This window comes from Opisthocomus hoazin, chromosome 1 (genome assembly GCF_030867145.1).
Source record: "Opisthocomus hoazin isolate bOpiHoa1 chromosome 1, bOpiHoa1.hap1, whole genome shotgun sequence".
NCBI lineage: Eukaryota > Metazoa > Chordata > Aves > Opisthocomiformes > Opisthocomidae > Opisthocomus > Opisthocomus hoazin.
This window is the reverse complement of record NC_134414.1, coordinates 49309698-49328682: the sequence shown is the minus strand read 5'-3', so window position 1 is coordinate 49328682 and position 18985 is coordinate 49309698. Positions and strand designations below refer to the sequence as shown.

The 18985-nt window shown below is 37.5% G+C and overlaps 1 protein-coding gene across 1 annotated transcript in view; it reads right to left on the bottom strand.

The window, feature by feature from the left end:
• Positions 1-18985, bottom strand: part of PIBF1 (progesterone immunomodulatory binding factor 1) — a 124506-nt gene that overhangs the window by 10291 nt on the left and 95230 nt on the right. The window contains exon 16 of the mRNA XM_075422957.1: positions 11718-11802. Coding sequence (XP_075279072.1) covers positions 11718-11802 — 85 coding nt within the window. The remainder of the gene's footprint in view (positions 1-11717; positions 11803-18985) is intronic.

The following is an 18985-nucleotide window of genomic DNA, read 5'->3' as shown; positions in this document are numbered from 1 at the left end:
ATAATAGTACCTGTTTTGCTTCTCTGACTACAAATCCCTAGACAACTTTCAGATGTAGGCATCTACACCATAGTTTTTTAAAATTAGGCAAGATCCATCTGTGCTACTTTGCTGCTTGACTTGACAAACGACTTCCCAGATCATCTTTACACTCGTAGTACTCTTAAGTATCATTGGAGTTCACCAGTTAAAATGCAGGTAAACAAACAGAGCCTCTGTACAGACTGTTGTCACAGAACATCAAGTCACTGACATATTTCTGGAGAACAACAGACCAGAGAACTGAAATAGAATCTGGTTCTACCTCTCGACATATGCAATCACTTGCATACAGCACTTCTTTGAATAAAAAAGTTTGGGTATGGTACTCTAACTTTGGAGTCCACTCAGAGAAAAGACATATATGTGTCGTTACCAAGGAATGACACTCTCAAGCAAAAGTAGTACCTAGAACGTCTTGTCTTTAGAAGTACTGACAATTCACACAAAGAATTATTTTAGAACTGTTCTTCACGGGTTTTATTTCTGCCAAACAGCTAGAGACACACTGCAGCAGGACTGCAGCCTATAACCTGGAATGAAGTATTTGTCTCCCTTTTTTGGCTGAAAGTGGAATAAAGACCAACACTATTAGCACAGAATTAACAAGACTGGACACTAATAAAATGATGACAAAGTGTGAAATAGTAGAAGGACACCACAGAAGTCCCATTTTGACGTGACGGCAAAATGAAGCAAATGGTAAATCAGTCCATTCCACTGTTTATGACTGCAGATGGACAGGATGCAGTGGCACGAACGGTGCAAATTCAGCGTCAACAGTGGAACGCTCTGGGCTTGTGCCTATCAGGAGTAGAACCTACATACATAACAGAGCTCAAAGAAGATTTTAACAACCACGTATGCAAATAAGAAAACATCACAAGTCATGGCTTAATCCCTCACGTAAGGCAGAGTGTATTTGACACAGTCGCATCCTTAGTTGCAGCTGTACTGGAAATATCAGAAGTCAGCAAGAATTCTGGTGTGAGATTTGCACATATGGTCATCTTAGGCACATGGATACACATTGTAAAGCTGGAAACTGGAAGGCAGTATGAAACGTCCTGATCAAACAAATGAACCTGATAACTGGGTGGTGGAAAGATGCCAGACCATATGCAGCATGTTGATAGCTTCTCTGCGCTACACTTAAATAGCCCAGTCATCGCAGTGAACAGCTTCTGTCTTTTTAGATACATAAAAACCTCTGCCTATTTCACCTGTATCTTGAAATTTGTTCTTAACAGTTAAATCTTTCTAACTGATTAAGAAAAAATAGGCAATAATTTGCCTCATAATTTAGAACTTGCATGTGAAATCCTTAAAGTTTTTTTCACTTTGTATTGAAAATCAGAAATACATTTGCAATTATAACTAAGACTAATTCCCAAATAACTTTTTAATCTGAGCCATTGTGACATTCATTTACTCAAATTAAAGTTTAATAAAAAGTATGTTTTCTTGAGCAAATTCTACTTCCAGGAAACAGATGCTTAAAATGCCAATATGTCAAAACAGCCTTATTGGCATAAACTATTACATAGAAGTTCCTGGATTTTCTGAGGGTAACATTTTAGTTTGATTCTCCCTGTCTTTGGTATTTCTTACAGAGTATTTAAATTCACTTTCCACTTTGTAGTATTCAAATGCTACATAAAGTGAATGAAAGTAAAAATTTTACACAGCTGGATAAGCAGCGGAATGTGATGGAAATATTCATAGCCAATACAGGAAAAACGAATATAACAAAACATCAGTCAAATGTTCAGAAAATCTGAACAATTTCTTGTTTAAATGTTTATCACCTTAACTGATTCTAGCTCTCTCAAAAATGTATGATTTAAAATACACATGCCAATTCCATCCCATATTCTGTAAATAGGTTGCATTTTGCCTATGAAACTTTCTATTTTTGAAAGCAAAAAATGTGTTTATATTTGACTTATATTAACTAACATCACTACACCCTGTGTTATTATCAGGGTTTCTATGATTCTAAAAAAAATACCCCAAAAATTGTTGAGTGGAAAGCACCATGTAGTAAACAATTGTTTAGTGTATGCCACTATTCTTTAAAAATATACATGAAAACTAGTACTGAATAATACAGCTCCAAGACAAGAATGAACATACCTAGCTGTTAAGTCCTTCCTCTTCCTAAATTCAGTACTATTTGGAATTCTACTTTTATTAAAGCTTGACAGCAAGAAAATAGATAACAAAAAGGAGAAATACTGCTTAGGAGCATATTTTTTCGTTGTAAAAAATGAGCCAGAAACTTCTCTACACTCGTTTAGCAATGTAAATGTCACTTTGTTTCTCCAAGCTTTAAGCTGAGAATAGCTCTGGGGCTTACTTGTGATGCAGAAATGTCCCTGTAATCTACTTAGAAAACATGCAGAACATTAATAGAAGCTAGAATCTTGGAACATAAACGTAGCATAAGAAAAATGATAATTACTCTGTGGCTTAACATTTAAAAAGAGAGCTAAGCATTGTACATCAGCATTTTTTTATATAAAACAAGTTGCAGCACATAGACGAGCAGGAAGTCATTCACTTTAGAAACACAAATAATTTTGACATTATCATGCAGAATCTTTCAGACAGAAAAGAAAGAGGCAGAGCTAGAGATTGTTTGAAGGCACCTGTTACCAATCACTTCTTTTCAGTTGTGTCTTCCCAACCCCTGCAGATACCCCTTCCTTCCCCTCTCCCCCAACACAGCAGTTTTCTCCTTTTATCCACTAAGCTTCCATCCCCGATTAAACACGTACTGCCCTCCCCCTTCTGACTCCAAAGCTTTTTATGAGCCTCTGAACTTTTCTCTACCTCTGTTTTTTGCAGATAGCAGCTGTTGCTACTCTCCAGGTTCCTAAATCCAACACATTGGCTTTCTGTCCTCAGTTACTTCCAGTCGTCAGTTTTCTTCAGCATAACTTCACTACAGCTAAGGATAGTATTAGCCATACTTTAAAGTATGACTGATTATGAAATGCTGAAAACTTATCTGGAATCCTCCAGGTCATTGCTGAGATGGAATGAAACTGTGGGAGTAGAAAATTTAGCAGTGAGCGGCATTCCCCAAGGGGAATACAGAGGTAAGAAAGACAAACATGAGCATATAGGAGTAACTGGTCAAAGCAAGCTAAAGCACAGATAACTTCAGGAGACCTTGCTTCTCCTCAAAAGACGAAAAGAATAAAAGTACCTGTCTTCTTTCACTTTTGTGGGCCAGATAATGGGATCTGGGAACTATTGCAAAGTAAAAGGGTTTTGTGCAGGATACTGACAAGAGATGAGTATGTGCAAGCACAGAGACTACTCGTTTTTCAGACTCTGGAAACATTAAAACTTTGGAACAATGTCATGGAATTGCAAATGCTTCTGGTAATTCACATGGTCAAGTTTAACGTCCAACATTCATCAAGATTTATACAAATCCTCAGGAATCTTAGCCCGATCATTTTCATATCTCTGAAAAACTCTTAGAGCCATTAACAAACGAGGCATATCCTAATAGGACTAATTAGTAGCTGTTCCTCCTGCTATCGTGTGGACTCTCTCCAATCTTACACACACTTGGAAAGTGCATTTGGCAACCATTTATTGAAAATGAAAAAATGAGTTCACATTTTCTACATTTTAAAGATAATGAAATTACTATTTCCTGTTCTTAACTTCACTTTTCTCACTCATTTGGTCTTTTTTCTCTATTCTTACTTATAACCTACACAATGCCGCCTTATATTTATCAGACCTGCTGTTTGCTTGGACAAAACAAGCTAAACTTTTAACCTCACTCACATAAAAGCTCCAGTCTGCTGTGAATTTTTTTCTCTTTTTCCAGATAGAAGAAAAAACTTTTTTAAAATACTTTTTTTTAAAGAACTAGCTGAAAATAAAGACAACAAGAATTCTGTAAAAGTAGCTAACGGTAGCATCACCCAATTTGTCTGGATGTATCAGGACTGTTAAGCAGAACAGTGCCAGGACTGAGCTGGGGCACAGAACCCTGCCAACCTATACTGCATAAGCATTACCTTGCTTCCTGGATCTGATCTGGATGATTTCAACTAGCTCTCACCTAGATACAGTTCTAGGAACAGTTCATTCCTCGGATTGCTCTCAAAAAGTAGGATGGCTGAAGTTGAACCAGATTTGTCCCTTTCGGTTCTGCACAGTTTCCCAACATTATCCCAGCTGGCTTTGCATACTCAAGCATGTCACATGCCTTCAGGTCATATTCAACCCTTACATTATTCCAGATACTTCAAATTAAAACAAAAAATCCAACCGAAATAACGGCTCAGTGTTAGGGTAGCCATCACACGGGCCTAGAGGAGACTGTCATGGACACGGCTAGCCTGGTCTAGAGGACAGTAGCCATAAGCAGTATGGAACCAATCTGGCTGTGCCACTTGGTTCCAGGAACATCGAGAAGTCCTTGGCCTTTAAAAGAACAGACAGGACTTCTAAAATAAAGACTCAAACTAACAACCATTATTCCAAAGTGTGCATGTAAAATACAGGTGCATGCATATTGATTAAGAAAACAAAATACAAAATATCCATTCTACAGTTCAAATAAAAAAATCATTATATTTCATTTTAAGAGACTCACAGGACTTTGGAAAGTCGCCTTTTTCAGGAGACCTGGACTAAGAAATGAATGTAAATTCTCAGAATGTTACAAAGTGAAAACGTAATTTGCTTGTGAAACTACTTCCCGATTACAATCAGTTCAGATATAAGAAGATGACTTAGAGAAAAGAGTTAATTTGTATCTAGTTGGGAAAAATAACCACCAAGGAGATTTTGAACTGAAACATGTAAGGAAAGAAGACACCGTATTAGGACACACGAACTCTCAACTTCTACCACAAACTCTGGGGAGTTTTGGGCAAACCACTATTTCTTTCATTGTGGTTGTTGCTTCTGCAAAACAGGCGTAATGATACTTTTCTGCTTTAAGTTGTGAGGATACTATTTGTGAGGCGTTCAGTTACTGTGGTGAAAGCCAGAGATACATTGAGTTACTAACCAGGATTATTTCGACATATTGTTAAGAAAACCTGAAAACCTGGAAAAGGAGAAGAGATACGTGGTAGAAAAACATTAGGTTTACTCATAAATGGTGAGTTACACATCAGATTTTGAAAGCTTTTGACCTGCCGGCTGGAAAGTAAGTTCAATGTAACTGTCACTTAGGCAATGAACATTTTAATATGAACCTGGTAGACTATTCTTAGCAAGAACAGCTCAGTATGGGTTTTTTTTTATACTTTAATTTGTTTTAAAAACAATAGGAGCTTGCAATGGCTAACATAAATTTTAACCCGGTCTAGTTGAAGGTTTGTATGAATTCAGGTACACATATTTCGACACATTTGGCACTCAGTCCAATTAGAGTGACACAACAATTTACTGACATAAGCTAACCCGATTTAAGTAAACAAACAGCAATCAAACCCCATGTGTTTGTAGCCATTTAACTGATTTATATCAAATAGGTTTATTTAAACTACTACTATATGTTTTCTACTTTGTCCCATAGCAGACAGCCAGAGCCTGCTTTCTGGTTGCTAACTTAGCTTGAAGAGCTTTGGCACAGTGACACATGAATGTGTCAATAAGGCAGGTGACTAGTTCAGCAAGTTTACATTCTACCACTTGTATGCACAGCTGCTAATGCACCACAAGTGCACAGATGTGTAAAGGAGATAAAACATCAGCAGGTTTTCATATCTTTTTAACCACTATATAATATTCATATGCTGATAACTAATCATGTCTGCATAAAAAATTGCATTATAGGAAATTAATGGGTATTATAAACAGCGTTCATTTGCACCATGTCATAAATTTTACCATTTACTGCTTACTATGATAGTTTCACAATATTAATTTTTACTTTTGTAGATTAAATATTACTGTATTGCCAGACTGCACTGCACACAAGTGATTTCACGCAGTTTAAAAAAAGAAGGTAGTGTAAATTAACTCCCTTATATTCATGCAAACCGAAACTGATCTTTGCACTTACAGGAATACTTATTTAAAGACCTCTATTGGTGTCTCTTACACCACTGTCTCACTTTTGTTTCTTTTCATGCCTCCTAGAATATTTCTATCCAGAACGTAAAAAGAACCCCTCCATCTGTTATACTTGCTCTGTGTTTTTTTTTCCCCAAAACCCAACGGATTATGAACTCCACATTAAAAATACAAACAATAGTTTTTTAATTTTCAAGATTTTAGAATTCAGTTTCTACACTGTGCATTTTGAATCAGAAAAGAAAAAAAAAAGATTTAATTGTACACATTATTGGTTTTCTTTAACATGATACATCTGCATGTTAAATATCTGAGGAAATAGTACAATGCCATACATCAAAGCATAGTAAATTTATAACCTGTTAAATGTAACTTCAGAAAATGATTACTATAACTTCTTGCCAAACATCTCAGTGCTGACAAACTGCCCTTCCAAGTTTTCATCTGAAGTTTGCAAGCCAATGGATAAAGTCTAAAATTGCATTTCTGATGTTCCAAAATACTAACAACTGCATCAAGCATGCAAGGCAATGGAAGTGCCAGGATCACAGAGATCACAGTAAATATTTCTTTTAGTCAAAGGCTGATTGTTGGAAGAGAAGGAAAAAACAAAAAAAAAACAGATAAAAGGAATCATGGATCAAGAGCTTCAGCTAAAAAAATTTAGTGGATTCATCCCACTTAACCTTAGCATTTAACAGAGAACTGCACTTCGGTGCCTTAAAGTTATAGATTCCATTATATGCACAAAAGGATAAAGTTTGGATGCAGATGAAGGATGGCACAGAAGCTTGGCGTGCTATACTCTACAGTCTTGGACACAAAATGCCCTCTTTTTCACGGGTAAGTAATATTGACATATAAATATTTCTACTTGCTCTTTTCCTCCCTTGACCATTTCCAGAGGCGATTCAAGCCGCTAACCTAACAGACTACAAGGAGGGCTACAAGGATGATGATGAGGGGACTGGAACATCTCCCCTATGAGGAGAGGCTGAGGGAGCTGGGCTTGTTCAGCCTGAAGAAGAGAAGGCTGCAAGGGGACCTTATAAATGCTTCTAAATATCTCAAGGGTGGGTGTCAGGAGGATGGGGCCAGACTCCTTTCAGTGGTGCCCAGTGACAGGACAAGGGGCAATGAGCACAAACTGAGGCACAGGAAGTTCTGTCTGAACATGAGGAAGAACTTCTTCCCTCTGAGGGTGACGGAGCACTGGAACAGGCTGCCCAGGGAGGTTGTGGAGTCTCCTTCTCTGGAGATATTGAAGACCCGCCTGGACAAGGTCCTGTGCAGCCTGCTGTAGGTGACCCTGCTTCGGCAGGAGGGTTGACTAGATGACCCACAGAGGTCCCTTCCAACCCCTACTATTCTGTGATTCTGTGATTCTGAGACAGCAATTCACTTTTATGATTTTCTTTTTTTGGTCAGTGATCTGAATGGTCCCAGGGCAGCATTAGAGATGTGCCAGACCTGGTGTAAAATGAGGAGAGAGAAGGAGAATCAGGAGCAAAGAGGTAAGGCATTGTTACAGCTATTGGGTCAACTTGGGCATAATGTGTAATTTCATCTTTATTTATGCTTTGATGGAACATTCTTCTTAGTTGCGCTCCCCTGACTGTACAAAGACACAAGGGCAACAAGGGTCCACATTTGGGGGCATAAGGTAAGTACTGGAGTGGGACGAATCAAGATCACAAGTCTTTTGTTGTGTGTTGTTTGGTTATCCACAGTTAAAGATACAGGGTCAAAAGTGTAAAGTTCAGCTGATTAAAAAGAGAATGCTGACTACAAATAATAATGCAAAAAAAATCTGGATTTGAAATAACGTTAGAGCACTGTTTACTAGAAGGTTATTAACAGCAGACCCCATTGTTCCTCCAAACAATGTTTTATGCTCTTCTGATGGATCTGGAAAAACAATTAAAAACCCTATTGGTTAACTAGACAAAACATATAAAATTTCTTAGTCTGAAATCTGCTGAAAAATTTGGCTGTACTACCTGTACTTGCTATTCTGCACTGAGAGTTTTACAAATGGCATCACAATACTGTGTACACCAGTTCCTTCTGATAGCTGAAAGAGGGCAGCAGCACTGTGAGGGCTTTATTATGAACCTCATAGAATATAATCTCAGCATGATCCTGGATACTGATCATTCATGGCGCTGCCATTGAAGTCCCTCTCAAATAATGAAGTTTGCATTTATCCACATGAAGAAGACAGGAAGAGTTACCACACCAACTAATTCTCAATGATCTAGATTAAAAAGTTTTCCACATTCATTTACTAATTAATTTAGAAAAAAAAAAGGCAATAGAAGGCCAAGAAACAATTAAGAATTTGGGCCAAGAATACAGCCCCCCCCAAAAAAGCTTCATTTTTTTTTTCCTTTCTAGGTGGACCCAACCTTTTTAGAATACATATAGTCAAATGGTCCTTTTTCACTTTAATTTTCCACAGCAAAATATAATAATCATCATCAAATTAGCTTTGTCTCCATAATTTGCAATAATCAACTATTTTATTACATTAATATCTGGTGTCATTTTTTTTCCTGTAATAAAAGAGCTTACGTAAGAGCTCTACATGAATTTTTCCAAGATTCAGACTTTAATATTCAACTTTTTCTTCTTCCAAGTTTCCTCCATGAAAAGGGAAGGAAGATTAAACATGAATGTATTTCTTTATCTAAAAAGTGCATAAAATGCTGTAATTACCTCCAAAGTAAGTACTACGAATCCAGCTGATATCACAAGCAGATAAAAATAAAACCCCCCAATCCCTCAAACCCTAACATTTCATTAAAAAGAGTTAATGCAGTCTGAGACCACACAGGCTGGAATACCTTAAGTCAAATCTGTATACTTACTGAAACACATCGCTGTAAGACAGCATTAACATCGTTTTGGCACTTTGCTCGTACTTTTAACATACCTAAACTTCAATTTATGTTAACTATGAATATCTTGGTTTTATCTATTCAAGAATTGTAATGTTTTTACTTGCAAACATGAGGGCAACAAGGTAATTCCTAATGAAACATGACAGTTTAGTATGTGCAATGCCTCAACAAGACTGATAGTAATCACATTACATGATAGCATGTACAGAACACATAAAAACATAATTCATATTTTTTTCAAACTGCAATATCTGTATTTAGAGATTGCATGTTACTTTTATTTAAAAACCACATACCTTGTCTAAATGAAGTCAAGTCTCTTTTAGACCAAGATTATAAAATTTGGGTTGTGTTTTTCTATTAGCAGGGATATTTCCTGTGAAATTGTGATATTTTTGCATATTTAACTTTTTATTAAGATAGCAAAAAAAATTAGTGTAAGACTAATTCACTGTAGACTAAGTTGTTCTAGCCTGTAGAAAGATTTCAATACATGAGATAATTGCCTTCTAGAGAAATTAATAAACTGTGAAACTACTGGAACAGGTCTGCATTAAAAGTAAAAAATAAAAGGCTGCATTAGGAATAAACAGAAGTTACAAAAGTTAAACATACATGCACACTTGTTATTTTCACACATTTTCCTAAACCAACTTCAGCTTATTTTTGCATTTCTTATGGGTTTTTTTGTGCCTCGTACTGGCATTTAATAATTTTCTTCCCCCAAACATGCAACTTCTAATCTTTTTCAGTATTTACATCCTTTTCTCCATACATGCCTTGAAAAAAACATTATCACTATTAGGTAAAACAATATGACTAATATGGCCTATTTTTAACAGATATAAAAATAAATTTGACAAAACTACAATAATTTTGGAAATATTTGCTCAATTTCTTAACATCCAGGGTATGAGGAACATTCAAGATGAAGTCTGTTTCAGACTCAAGTATTTACTTTCTTTTTTATAAAGCTTGCCTCACTCAGCCTTGCTTGCATCATTGGCCACAGTTTGAAAATGTTACGTGGTGAAATGACACAAAGAAGCAAACTGCAGCATATTGAGAATAGTTTATGTGGGTAGTCATAAGGGCTAATGTTGTCTGGATGTAAACAATGTCGCACAGCTTTGAGGTAGAAATGTTATTGTTTTCTCACAAAACATTGTTAAATTTTACCTTTATTTATCTCTTTCTACTGATTTTAATCAGCTGCAATGCATGTTGGTTGATATGACACTACTAAAACTAGGTAACCAAGGTGTAATTACTTAAGAGCATAACTACTCGGGAGAGGAGCAGGAAAAGGAAATTTTGAAAGAAGTTAATTTGAAATTAAATTACCTGGCTAAGGCCTATCATATTGGAAATTCAGAAAATTCACTACATATTTATTAATTAATTCATGTTTCCTCAGAGTATTTTTCATTGCAAGAATATAATGATACGATAAAGACTCAATATAATAAGGCTTATAAATTATTTGGAAATGCTTTAAATGTTTTCTATTACATTGATAGAGGGCAGTGGGTTTCATAGAAACAAAAAAAATCACAAAAAAACAGAAGAAAAAAACCAACTCAAATATTACCCAAACCAAACATTTGCCTTAGTCTCAATCTTGAATTCGAAATTTAAATATACAATGTGTATACAGACATCAGAAATAAAAGCTATTAAATGATTACTTCTGGTGTACAGATGTTCCTGAGGGTCAATGACACCTGCAGTGTGGAGAAGCACGTCCAATTACTTTCTTCTATAATTAGACTATTGGAACTTCATAATCACTACAATCAATTCAGAGAGTTAAATGCAAAAACTATTCTAGAAGCACACTGCATCAGACATCCATCCACTTGCATGCTAGCCAAATCATATAGGAAATTTGGGAAATCATTTAACAACTGCTCATGGTCAGCTTTTGGTTTTATATTTCAATATTTTGTAGATTCAGCAAACTTTCCATATTACTATTCACTCTTCCTCAGATCATTTGTGTATGGGATTCCTTTGCTAAACTTCACTTATTTCCATCCTTTGTTTCAGACAATCTGCAGAAGGAATTTCTCTCATACTCCACGACATGTTAGTCTCTTAAGACTGTTCAGGGAAATCTTGACAAAAGCCTTCTGGGAATCCCCATACAGTGTGTTTATGTCTAAACGGCAAGATTTTGCACACTTTGAGATCCAAGAGTATATTTCAGAAGTACCCTGACTCTCGTCTGGAGGAAACCTGGATGACTAGTGTCATGTTTCCTCTCCCCAAATCCTATTTTGGGGTTGAAAAGAAACTCAGATGCGTACACTGGAACTTCATTGCATAACGTTTTGTCCAGGTTTTTGGTCTCAATGATCGTGGAGCAGGGAGAGATCCTGGGGCATACCGTGGCACATGCCTGCTTGCAGATTACGTGTGTAGCAACGTCATCACCTTTATCTAAATAACTGTTAAATGCCTGCAGACACTGAACACTTTGCAAAGCATGTCTGTTGTATGCATGAGAAAAGAAAGAACAGTAAGACTAAGTCAACAGAGAGAATTTAGCAACTGAGAGTACAATTGAGAACCTCCTGAGTGCCTGACAGACATGACCACCTGTGTTTCTGAAAACGACACAGACAAAAAAAACCCAACAATTTTTTCCCATGGTTTAAGGCTGAGGAGACAAAAAATGCACTTATGGTAGAAATGCTAAAAGAGGAAGATTACCTCACGGTGATTTAGAAGTCTCTCCAAATCTGCTGCCATTTGATTCTTGACACGCAGCAAAGCTGTCTTTTCTTTATTTAAAAGACTGGTAGAAAGAGGATAGGAAATGCAGTAATAGCAACAGATAATCTCTTTTAATCTTGTATTCTGGCTGAAACATGCATTTTCTAAAGCTAAATACTGGCAACAATGAAAATCTGCTCAAGTAATTTTATCAAATGATCCTTCTCTATAAAGCACTGGAATTTTTATAAATGGGCCTGAATGCACTAATACATACAAAATCTTATTTTAGTCAAAACAGAAATACTATGCCAAATCTTCATAAAATGAGGGGTGGGTTGATTCTCTGAAGGGTAATTTAAATTATCAGAATCCTCTATTATTATCTCTTGGTTTCTTCTAGGCAAAATAAGTTCATTTTATATGCAAAGTAAGGCTCCTTATATCTACACTTCTATATGAAAATGTGGATTTCTTTATTGTATACATCACTAGTAGCAGCACACACTGTTCTTTCAGTATCACATCTTTCAATACTACTCTATTCAGAATTCAACAAATTCTACTGTATTTAGAAAATAACAAATACAAGGAAGAAAAACATCCAGCTATCCCTTTCAGCTCTGTTGTTTCTGCAGAAACTGTAAATGTATTTTTGCCATTTTTTACTTTACATTTCAGGAGAATTTAGGGGATCAAGTTTGACTTGTGAACCAAGTATGAAAACTGTTTTAGCATGAAGGCGTGCTTTTATAGTACAATGCCAAGTTTAATTTTTCTTTGTTTTCTTAGTTACAGAATATGAACATTTGAAATGTTTAGCATACACATTCTGATTCTAGGCAGAAATTCTAATATAATTAAATGTATTTTCATATTTAGCCCTAACATCTGTTTCCAACAATAAACTGCAGATTAATGCATACATAATACCAGTATATAACCTAGTTTGTTAAAACAGCCACAGAGATTTTCTTGGAAGACCAAGAATATATATATGCCATTATCATGACTTAACTAAATAGATTGTACAATACAAACTATAACATAAACCATCAACTATGCAAAATGCAATTCTGCATATGGAGTACAAATATGTAGTACTGAATACAGGTCAGGAGTTTAAAAGCAAATGTATTAAAATTTTATAAATGGAATGGAGCAATTACATGTGTTGCATACACAAATTATTTAATATTCACAGTATTTAATACAGAAGTGAGCAACAAAATAAATTAAACTTTTCTTTAATTGGCTGTGTATCATCCGCTTGTTTCAAATAAGCAACATCATCCTCTGCCCCAGAGAATTTCTGGCAGTTCCTTGTAAGCTCTGTACTGTAAATTATGACTGTCAATTCCTTCCAGGCATTCATTAATTCACAGTAAAATTGTATGCTTTGGCCAAATTGCTTAGTTGTCTGAGTTATTTAAAAGGAAAGAAGTAACATTCACGAAAAACTACAGAGATATTTTAATATTTTCAAGAGCGTTTGCTGTGACATTTTTAATCATGATGAAATTGCTGTACTAATTTTTTTCCTGGGTTCATGTGTTGTAACTTACCGATATGTCAAGCTTTCTTGGATTTCTGTACTTCCTAACAGCATAAACGAATCCTTTTAGAGAATGACTCACAAACTCTTAGAGAAGCAATAACAGTTCCTCTATGACTTAAATGGCATACTGAATAAGCATAAACATCAGTGTTCATGACTAAACTAGAAGTTCATATTCAAGGTTCAGTTTAACCTACAGAACAGAACCTATTTTAGCTATACTAGTTATACCTTCTGAAAATATATGACATGACTGATCCATGTGGAGCAGTTCTAATTTTCTATGTTCATGGTCAAATAGAAGAGTGAGACTGCTACGTTATTCAGTAGCACTTGCTGTGTTTTCTGTCATACCTATGAATATACAATTACCAAAGCAAATGCAGACTTCAGATTTAGTAGTTTTGCAACAGTTATGCTTTTTCATCACTGCCGATAGAAAGAAATAATTCATATACTTCTGAAAGAACACTACAGAAAAGGCATACATACATTTAACAGAGCGAGTAAGCAGTGTTACCAGACGCAACGTTAACAAATTCACACCTGTAATGACCAAGTAAAGCAGAAACTCCTTCAAAAGTTCGATTTGGGGAGGAAGACTGATCATTTTAGCCCCTGTTATGGAAATGTTCTGAATGGACATCTTGGCAGTAGTCATGTTAGTTCTAGTTTTTAACTACCTTGCACTTCCATAAAACAATAAACTAATCCAGTTTTAACTGGTAGTGTAAAAAATCAGAGAGCAGCTTTATAGTATGCTTCAGCTGACCTAAGTGAAAACTGTTGATGAAAGATCATCCTTCCCTAGCCACATACTGGTAACCCACTCTTTGTGTTGGCACTAGAAAATTTGTGACCTCATGCATAGGTCACTTCACTGATCTGTATGGAAGCTGGAGTCTTTTTAAATGTTATTTTTCACGTGGATCACCAAAACAACTTGATTTACCACGTACAGTGGAAACCCACGGCTGAAGGTAAGGATGGGACTGCTCCACTTGGTGATGGAGTGCCTTAACTGTCTTACTATGATTCTGAAACCACAATCTACGGGACTAAACAAACCAGCTTCTCACACCTGAGCTCACGGGTTATAACTTTAATCTGAAGAGACAGGATCTGCTTGACCGTCTTTAACTAATGATACTTTTAAGTTTTCATGATACAGATATGTATTAAAGTAGTACATTAAAAGAAATCCACCAATGACTTGTTCTGGGGTGAAAACATGAACACTTCGGAGAAATGGACTGTGTTGAAATGATCTAATATGCCTGGAGTTATTTAACAGCACAAATAGATATTTTTACACTGCAGGGCAAGTGTAGACCATGCTGTGCTCCACAGTCCTGGTCACTGACTGCTCCATCCTAAGCGTGGAGAAGGTGCCCTTTGTGATACATCATATAACCGCGGTCTCAAAAGTCTAGGCTGGAGAATTAACTGAAAAGCAGTACAGCTTCTGCTTTTTCCATGTTGCCTGGGTTTCCAGGAGAACCCAAAATGTCTGGGAGGAGATGCAGTTTCATTCCATCATCCTTTGATAACCTAGCCAGGTATGAATTCAGGTACAAGGAATGCAGTACTTACCATGGAATACACTTGTCATATAGATACTCATCACTCATAGCAACCACTGGCTTGTTTTGTTTCACTTTACTCAGGATCTAAAGCCAAGATAGCTCGGGTATTGCAAGTAAAACATTTTTAGGTGACCTGATTTTTCTGGAGAGTGGAGACTAATACTTCCCAGTCTCAGACTTTTAAAGCCTTTTGAATTTGGGCAATTAAACCATCTTTTAAATCGCTAGTCTAAATATACTAGCCACTGACCTGTTCAGAAGCTTCTGTTATTAGATCTTCTGGATAATATGGTTATGCTGGACACACTAAATAAACATGGTTTTATATATTACTGGTTTTTATTAGTACTTCTATTCAGTTTGAAAAAAAGTAGGTTTCCTCTTAAGTGACCTGTGTACCCCAAATGTTATAAGAAATAAGGATTGTGCCTTTCTGTTAATTTCATGTTACAGCACAATGAAGTTGAAAACTGCAGTCCAATGTTGAATTAACTTTCTGCATTTTATGTTCATATACAAATATTACCATCAAAAAAACCAAACATAAAAATAGTATACATAAAGGTTTTGTACATAAAACTGAATATATAACATAGACATATAATGCAGCTATTCCTTCTCTGCAAATTACAAATGAATAGCTCAGAGCAGACAGCTTTTCAAAGTCTAAGTCAAATTTTCTTTTCAAGTCTCGTAGTTGGAGAGGGAGGTATAAAAAATTCTGCAAATAAAAGTTCTTTAGAAGAGAACATACACAAATCATAGAATGCTTTGCGTTGGAAGGGACCTTTAGAGGTCATCTAGCCCAAATCCCTGCAGTGAGCTGGGACATCTTCAACTAGACCAGGTTGCTCAGAGCCCCATCCAACCTGACCTTGAATGTTTCCAGGGATGGGGCCTCCACTGCCCCTCTTCGCAATCTGTTCCAGTGTTTCACCACCCTCACGGTAAAAAATTTCTTCCTTATTTCTAGTCTAAATGTACCCTCCCTTAGTTTAAAGCCATTACTCCTTGTCTTATTTCAACAAGCCCTGCTGAAAAGGTCTTCCCCATCTTTCCTATAGGTCCCCTTCAGGTACTGGAAGGCTGCTATAAGGTCTCCCCACAGCCTTCTCTTCTCCAGGCTCAACAGCCCCAACTCTCTCAGCCTGTACTCACAGGAGAGGTGCTCCAGCCCTCTGACAATTTTTGTGGCCCTCTTCTGGACCCACTCCAACAGCTCCTTGGCCTTCTTGTGCTGAGGGCTCCAGAGGTGGATGCAGGACTCCAGGTGAGGTCTCACCAGAGCAGAATAGAGGGGCAGAATCACTTCCCTCGATCTACTGGCCACGCTTCTCTTGGTGCAGCCCAGGACACAGTTGGCCTTCTGGGCTGCAAGCGCACACTGGTGGTTCGTGTCAAGCTTTTCATCCACCAGTACCCCCAAGTCCTTCTCGGTAGGGCTGCTGTCAATCCCTTCATCCCCCTGCCTGTGTTGATAGTAAGGGTTGCCCCGACCCAGGTGCAGGACCTTGCACTTGGCCTTGTGGAACCTCATGAGGTTCACACAGGCCCATTTCTTGAGCTTGTCCAGGTCCCTCTGGATGGCATCCCGTCCTTGTGGTGTATCAACTGCACCACTCAGCTTGGTGTCATCTGCTGTTAAACAGCACCAGTTCCAGTACGGACCCCTGACGGACACCACTTGTCACCGACATCCATCTGGACATTGAGCCGTTGACCACTACTCTCTGGCTGCGACCTTCCAACTAATTCCTTACCCACCTAACAGTCCCCCCATCAAATCCATATTTCTCCAATTTAGAGAGAAGGATGTGGTGAGGGACTGTGTCGAAGGCTTTACAGAAGTCCACATAGATCACATCCATAGCTCTTGCCTTGTCCACTGATGTAGTCACGCCATCATAGAAAGCCACTAGGTTGGTCAGGCACGACTTGCCCTTGGTGAAGCCATGCTGCCTGTCTCTAATCCCTGGAGGTCCCTGTCCTCCACGTGCCTTAGTACAGCTTCTAGGAGGATCTGTTCCATCATCTTCCCAGGCACAGAGGTGAGGCTGACAGGTTGGTAGTTCCCACGGTCCTCCTTCCTACCTTTTTTAAAAACGGGCACAATGTTTCCCTTCTTCCAGTCACCAGGGACTTTGCCTGACTGCCATGACCTTTCAAATATCATGGAGAGTGGCTTGGCAACGAACAATCTGTGATCTTTCATTGTGCGGCTAAATAACCACAGATCAGATTTTTAAAGTCATTTAGGAAAGTATTGCTTAATCATTTTAATTCAGACTGCTTCAGGTGGCTTACAAATCCATCCATGTAGTGTCCAAATCGAAAATAAATTACTTTTTCAAATTGTAGAAAAAAACCAAAAAACAAACCCCAAATAACTTTTTAAAAGTTGTAATATGGGTCAGAAAACGTTCATTTGTAGAAAAAAAAGAAAAATATTTCTACAAATTTTGTTTGGAGCATTTCTCAGGTAAACTGCAGTAGTGTTGGAATAGATGATGCATATTTCACAGAATGGTAATGTTCTCATAAAAAGCTCACTGCCCATTCTGTGATGGGAAAAACTCAGCTAACACTGTATGCTAAGCTTTATAATGTTTGGATGGCAATTAGAGAACCCAAAATGTTTAGGTAAGAAACATTTCAGTACATAGCTTCTTAGTGAGCAAAGTCCTTGTACTCCTTCTAGATTTGCCACACAGTTAGGCTTTTGAATGCTTTCGGGTAAGTGAACCACTTTTAAAACCAGCCATTGGTACTGAGAAATTTGAGTAACTGCATTTAAAATAAATACCCTCTCTTTATGAATAAAGTCCTGTTTAATGTCTCCAGTTATTTATAAACCTAGATGTTTTTAGCAGAAAATTATGTACTAAAACTACAATTACTTCACTACACATGAAGAATGAAATTCAGAGATTTGTTTTCCCACAGCATGACATAGTTACAAGGCATTTCTTTTCAAAAGGAGTGCTAAACGTGATGTTTTCATTTCTGGTTAAAGAACTGTATGCTAGAGATATTTCGTTATAGTAGGAAGGAGTCATCATCATACATACCACTGCTCTTATTAACCATCGCTATTTACTTTTATTAACAAGAGTGCTATGTGGACTAACATAAACGAGAGGTTACTTAACAGAATATTTTGAGATATGCAGACCACCTATAAATTCACCCTGCAGATGCCCTGTCACTCAAGACCAGAGGTTTTCTATCTGAAGTGTATCTGCAGGTGTGTGGCTCAGTGCACATGCACATGAGGTGTTCTGCTCCCAGGGCCACCCTGGTTCTCTCCATGGCCAAGTGCCAGCACAGCCCATGGCCTGCCTGGGAGAATTCTAAGTGGATGGCAAGCAGAGTGGTAGTGAACATACGTGTGGGCAACATCTGACAGAGCTTCGACTACCCCTAAACAACCTCTCCTTTTATCTTTGAGTGGTAATACCCTTGCGTCTTCATACTTGAATCTAAGCAGTAATGTCACACACCTGTAATAACCTGGAGATGGGTCCGTAAGTTGTTCATGCAAATAACTAACAGCAATGACAGCTGCTCAGCTAAGCATTTACCCCAACCATAACAGGTCTGGCAGTTCTTAGTGATGGTATGGCTAAAGATCAACACAACTGTGTGAAAGGTGTCCAGAACAGACACGCTTCTCAGCAAGCCATCAAAGTAGCTCCAGCTCTGGTGGAATATACTACTTTAAGGCCTTGATTCAGTCTGGTACCTATTTTACCTACTCCTTTCCTTTCAAGCAGAGGTTGGACGGGGCTTTGAGCAACCTAATCCGGTGGAAGATGTCCTTATGCATGGCAGAGGGGCTGGACCTAGCTGATCTTTAAAGGTTCCTTCCAAACCAAACCATTCTATGATTCAGTTTGACAGCTATTGACACAAGGAACCTTGACTACTATTTAAATAGTCCTTCCAAGTGAGGAAGACATTTTGATAGAGAAGGTCTGAAAGACAGCCTGAGGTCTAGAGGTATGGCACCTAAGGATAAAGGCATGTGAGCTGTTCTGGTTAAAGTGAACACTGAATATCACGTTGGAAGGAAACTTAGGCAGATCTGCAGGACTTCTCAAGAGTATTATAATAAAATGGTC